The sequence below is a fragment of the Marmota marmota genome, unplaced genomic scaffold, assembly GCF_001458135.2.
Source record: "Marmota marmota marmota unplaced genomic scaffold, marMar, whole genome shotgun sequence".
Taxonomy (NCBI): Eukaryota; Metazoa; Chordata; class Mammalia; order Rodentia; family Sciuridae; genus Marmota; species Marmota marmota.
Window position 1 is genome coordinate 23,326,989 of NW_026000240.1, and position 5,969 is coordinate 23,332,957.

At 44.6% G+C, this 5,969-nt stretch overlaps 1 protein-coding gene across 2 annotated transcripts in view; it reads right to left on the bottom strand.

Moving 5' to 3' along the window:
• Slc25a36 (solute carrier family 25 member 36) overlaps positions 1-622 on the bottom strand; it is a 31,901-nt gene extending 31,279 nt beyond the window's left edge. Inside the window, exon 1 of one of the 2 annotated variants that reach the window (XM_048794320.1) lies at positions 331-622. In XM_048794320.1, the coding sequence (XP_048650277.1) occupies positions 331-371 (41 nt within the window). In that variant the 5' untranslated portion in view covers positions 372-622. The remainder of the gene's footprint in view (positions 1-330) is intronic. The other variant, XM_015486989.2, reaches the window with a different exon arrangement.
• Between the last annotated feature and the right edge of the window lie 5,347 nt (positions 623-5,969).

Sequence of the window (5,969 nt, forward strand, 5' to 3'; positions counted from 1 at the left end):
TTCGGCCCGCCCCGGTACCCTGGGCACTGCAACCCCCGAACGGCCCGGGGCTGGGCCCCCACCGGCGCCACATCCCGGACATCCCCAGGCCGCGGGGCCCGGTCTGATCCTGGGATCCGGATCCGGGATCCGCGTCGGCCTCGGCCGCGCAGGCCTGCGGACCTGGCCCCCGCCTCAGCCGCTCCGAAGCCCGAGCACCGCCCGGGCTCCATCCCGGGCCTCCCCGCCTGGGCCTCGCCTCTCGCCCCGCTCTCGGGCTGGAGCGTCCCCGGCCCTCACCCTCGCTCCCAGCCCCTCGGCCCCCGGCTGCACGCCCCGTCTGGACCGTACCCCCCAGCAAACAGATGCACCAGCGTGTCCCTCTGGCTCATTCTCTCTCCTGCATGTCCTCCGGGCGCTGAGGCGGGACGCGGATCCAGGTGCCCGCTACGGCCGGCGGCTTCGGTCCCCGAAGGAGCCGCACGACGCCCCCGTGACTGCGAGGGGAGCTGGCGGAGTCGCAGCTGCAAAAGGAACCCAGCGCAGCGCTCCCTGCCGCGCTGCAGCCGCGCCGCCGCTCGCTCTTAGGGCGCGCGGAGCGGGGCGTGGAAAGTCCTGAGCCCCTACATAAACAGAGACTCCCATTGGCTCCAGCGGAATGACGTCACGGGAGCGGCATGCCTCTTTCACGTGATCGCTAAGGGGTTCCTCAATGAAAGGGGCCGCGAGGCGGGGCCAGAGCGCGTGCCCGGAGGATAGTAGGTCGCGGCGCCCTCGCACCTAATCTTCTAACCCGGAAGGCTGCGTCGCGCCTCCTGGGCCTGCGCGGAGCGCCAGCAGATAGGAGCCCGCTCTCCCCGCCCAGGAGCCAGGAAAAACCTGGGTGCGGAGCCCACAAGTACGTATACTTTTGAAAAAAATAAAACGGCTTTATGACCCAGTCATTCTGCTGTCAGGCATTTACTTGAGAATAACACACAATGCTTGAAAAGGCTTGTGCAAAGATACTCATGCACAGCATCACAAAGGTATAGTATTGCAAGCATGCCTTGTAGTAGGAAAACTTGGGGGGATCTTTGGGGAATGGAGAGAGAAATCATGGAACATTCCTTCTATGGAATAGTATGCAATGGTGACGGGTAAATATGGAGAAAAAAATCTTGAAGACGTAGTAAGTAAAAGGCAAATATATTAAAGGTTTGTTGTAGAAAGAATAAACTGTCCATTTACTCATTCTATGGATCAATAAATGTTTCTTATATGGATACATAGGAGGGTCAACATCAGTGGGAAAGACAATTATTTCTCCAAAACAGTGGTTAAAATTTTAAAATTTTTGTTAGTAATTATTTCTGAGACGTGCAGACAAGTCCAGAAAATAATACCAGATACCCAATGCTCATCATCCAGACTCAACACATTTCAATATTTCTACCTCTTTACCCATACAACTGCCCTTCCACCTTCAAGGCCTCACTTTTTGCCACCCACTGGAATTCTCCAGGACCCACCTTCCTTTTCTTCCAGGGCCAATTCATGAAGGCTGGGCTGATGGCTTTATCTGTGTTCCTTATGGGCTCCTAAATTCCTACAAAATGTTCAGACCTCAAGTGCTCATCTACTCCATCTTAAAGTATTAAGTGTGTTAAAATATTTAAAGCACTTAAAACAGTGATACGTAAGTGCTATCTGGAATTATTGTTCGTATTCTTTTACTGCTTTGTATTCTTTTGTTTGCTTTTTAAGAGACAAGAGTCTAAGTTTCCAAGGCTGGCCTCAAACTCCTGGGCTCCAGGAATCATCCCACCTCAGCCTCTCCTGGACATGGGATCTACAGGTGTATGCCCCTTTCCCTGCTCTCTATTCCTTGTGACAGAAATAGCAGCTAGTATTTCTTTAGTACTCACTAAAGTTCTAGGCTCTAAGTGAAACATTTTATAACATTCTCTTATTGAACTCTCACTAATCTATGAGGTAAGCAATATAATTACCCTAATTTCACATGAGGAAACAAATGGCTTTAGGATAATTTTGTGCCTTGCCCAAGATTATCCCGTTCATCCCAGAGAAGCTTGGACTTGAATTCTGTAAAATCTGATTCCAGAGTTTCAGTTGGCAATGTAATGGCTGCCCATTAGAGGGAGAGATCTGGGTAAAAATAGAAAATAGAAACAAAAATCGATACCACTGGCCATTGCCAAAAACAGTTACATTTATATAACAGCTTTATTGAGATACAATCCTCATAAAATTCACTTTAAATTGGGTGACCTAATGGGGTTTTAATATATTTTCATGGTTGTGCAAATATCACTGCCACCTAATTCCAGAATAATTTCCTCATCCCAAAAGCAGCCCTGTTCCTTGTTAGCAGTGACTCCCATTCCCCTTCTCTTCCCTGGAAACCACACATGTATTTTCTCTGTATATAGAGATAGAAAATGAATGATTAAATGAATCCTGCACTCACTGTGTGGTCTTTTTGTCTGGTTTCTTTCACTGAACAATGTCTTCTAAGTTTATTCATGTTGTAGCATGTATCAGTACTTTAGTCCTTTTCATGACAATTTTGTTTGTCCATTCTCAATGGATGGACTTGTGGGTTGTTTCCACTTTGGAGCTATCAAATAATGCTGCCACGAACAATTGTGTACAAGTTTTTCCATAGGCATACATTTTCAGTTTCTCCTGAGTATATACCAAAGAGTGCAGCTTTTAGGTCAGCTGGTAATTCAACATTTAAACTTTTGAGAAACTGTCAAACTTTTCCGAAACACACCATTTCAGGTGAATTTCTTTTAAGATAATAGCTATTGGTCCACGTTTTTGACCAAGGGCCTGCAGTAAGAATTATGTTTAATGTTTTTATGAAGTTTCTGCAAGTGGTAAGAAGGGAGTCGAAGTTCTTCTGTGCAGTAACGATTATTGCCTTGAGCAAGGACAATTCTTAAGTGGCCATTTCCTCTTGAACCTCGTTCAGATGCCACTGTGGAAGCAGACTCTGCCCTTGCAAGTTCAGGTCACAGGTGTGGGTGTGGTTGCTGCAGGCCTCCTTCTTGCCGGGATTGGAGGGTTGCGTTGTCACCCATGCTTGCTGCGATTCCCCCGCAAAGCCTCCTGCAGCTCTTTTGTAATCTTCCTTCCTCTTTCGTCCTGGCTGGAGTACACCGCGGAGAGATTCCTTCAGGATCAGGCCTTGCTCCTTGCACACATTAGCTTCTAGCGGCTCGTGCAGGAGGAGGACCTTTGGGCAGTGGGTGGGGCTGAAGTCGCACTCCTCCAATCAGACGCATCTTCACCTCCGAGCGTCCCGGTTCCTGCCTGCCCAGACGTCTTCTGGGAGTTGTAGTTTCTAAGTGGCTATGGGAAAAAGGCTAGTCTGGGTCAGGGTGGTCACAACCCCAATCCTTCCTCAAAACAAAACAAGCTTCCTGTGAAGTAAGGGCGGATCTGGTTTTGCAGATTGGTTCTGTTTTTAATTTTAAGTGCTAAAGGCCTAGAGACGACCCTTAACGACTCTCTCGGTGTGTGAGGGGGTGGGGGGCATGCTAGAGAGCGTAGGTGGACTGATGTCACGTTGCCAGCTTACCCTCTGCTAGTCTTCCAGGTTCCGAAAATTCCTGTAAGTTTCAAGCCTTGGAACGGCAACGTCAGTTTTAAATGTTTGGTCTTTTGCTACTGTTGTTGTTTAACCTTGGGTGTATGCTCTTTGCCAAATATCATTTTATATATATATATATATATATATATATATATANATATATATATATATATATATATATATATATATATTTTCCATTTTGCTTTTAACAATAAACAATAAATTCAGAAATCCCTCTACTCAGCGGAAAGCAAAGCATCCTTAGCAGCTGTGGGAATATTCTCATGGGTACTTCATCTCAAAGAGCTACAGATTTCTACACCATTTTCTTATGACCAGACACTAAATATTTTTGATTTTTAAAAATTTGTTGAATTATAATTAACCTAAGTAAGCTGCACACATATGTAAAGAATACCATTTGATATGCCTTGACATGTGTATACCTGGAAACCGTCCCTGTAATCCAGGTAACCAACGTAGCCATTACTTTGTAATCTTTCCAATTGCCATGGACCCTCCCAGACACGCGCTACTCACTACCTGCTATGTCGCTACAGATTCATTTGTATTTTCCTAGCATTTTGTTTAAACCAAACCACAGAATATGTCCCTTTTTGTTTTGTTTTGTTTTCTTCTCATTGAGTATAATTATTTTGAGATTTACTTATGCAGAAGCATGAGATAAAAGGTCATTTCTTCGTTATTGATGGACATTGAGGTTGTGTGCAGTATTTGGTTGTTACAAACAAAGCTGCAATGAATAGTGACTTGCACGCCTTTGTACGGACCTGTGCTTCCAGCCCTCTTATCTACAAGGCATTGTTGCATACCCTTGCCAAGTATTTAAATTAATACTCTGGCAACCATTGTAAGGACTTACCATTTTATAGTTGAGGAAACTTAGATGCAGAGAGATTAAGGGATTTGTCTGGAAAACCCAACCAGCAAGAAGCTGAGCTGGCTCTAAAGTCTGTTCTGGCCCTAAAGTCTGTTCTCTTATCTTCTATTCTATGCTATCTCAAGAATTTAAGATGTAGTTCCTACAAAAACCCAAAAATTGGGGCTGGGGCTGTAGCTCAGAGGGTTTGCCTGGCATGCGTGAGGTCCTAGGTTCAATCCTCAACATCAATAAATTAAATAAAGGCCTTCTGTCCATGAAGAAGAAAAAGAAAGAAGAAGAAAAAAGGAAGGAGGAGGAGGAGGAGGAGAAGAAGAAGAAAAGAAAAGAAAAAACTTTGGGAAGAACATCAGAAGAGAAGGTGCTGAAGAAGAAAAAAATGGGCACTTATATCTGAGTCCTGGATGGAAAATCACAGGGCAGTTGCTCCTTAATGCAGGTTTAATCTCCCATTTAGCTGCCACTCCCATCCGCCACTCAGTAGCATTTATGTTGAGTGATGTTTAATGGTGCTTTGATATACACCCTGGTGATAAGTATATGGAGGTAGTATGAGACAGATAAGGAGCTTTACTTGGAAAAATGGGTTTTCCCCATAATGAATCAACATTTTCCTTGTGGGAAACACTCTCTCTCTCAGGAGCGTGTCCCAGGAGCCACAGGAATAAAATCCAAAAAGAAGAAAAGAAAGATACCTTTCCTACTTTCCAGGAGAAGAATTAGAACTGTGGGGAGATATTTCAAAGGAAGCATAGATTTCATTGAGATAAGAGTACAACAAATGTTCTTTTGCCCAGAAATGCCTGGAACTTCAACACTGTGGTACTAGAGAGTAATATTCCCTTAGGCATGGGGTTTAAGTCTGTGGTAGAGCCCTTACTTGGTATGCAGGAAGCTGGGGGTTCAATCCTCAGCACTACCCCGCCCCCACAAAAAAGGTAGTACCCTGGTTTCATGCTTGAGAACCCATCTAAGGGTCTCATCCAGGATCCTTTTTCTGAAACCCAATTAATTTTTGGCATTTAGATCTTGCCTTCTAACATTAATTCTTGGTTTTTATTGAAAGTAACAAACTACCCAATTCAAAAACGGACAAAAAAACTTGAATGACATTTATCCAAAGAAAATATACAGATGTCAATAAGCTCATGAAAAGATGCTTAATGCTTTTCATCAAATGCAATGTAAATCAAGGGCAATGCAAATCAAGATCACTGTGAAATGCTGCTTCACACACACCAGGATGGTAATAAGCAAACAGACAAAAGAAAAAAGGAAAAAAACTCTCAAAATATCAAGTGTTGGCCAGGATGTGGAAAAATTAGAGCCGTTTCTCAAGAAGTTAAACATAGAATTACTGTCTGATCCAGCAATTTTACCTTAGGGCATATACCTGAAAGAATTGAAAGTGAACCCTCAGGAGATTCTGCATGCCAAACTCACAGCTAAAGAGTGCACAACAGCCAGAAGAGGGAAACATCCTGTCAA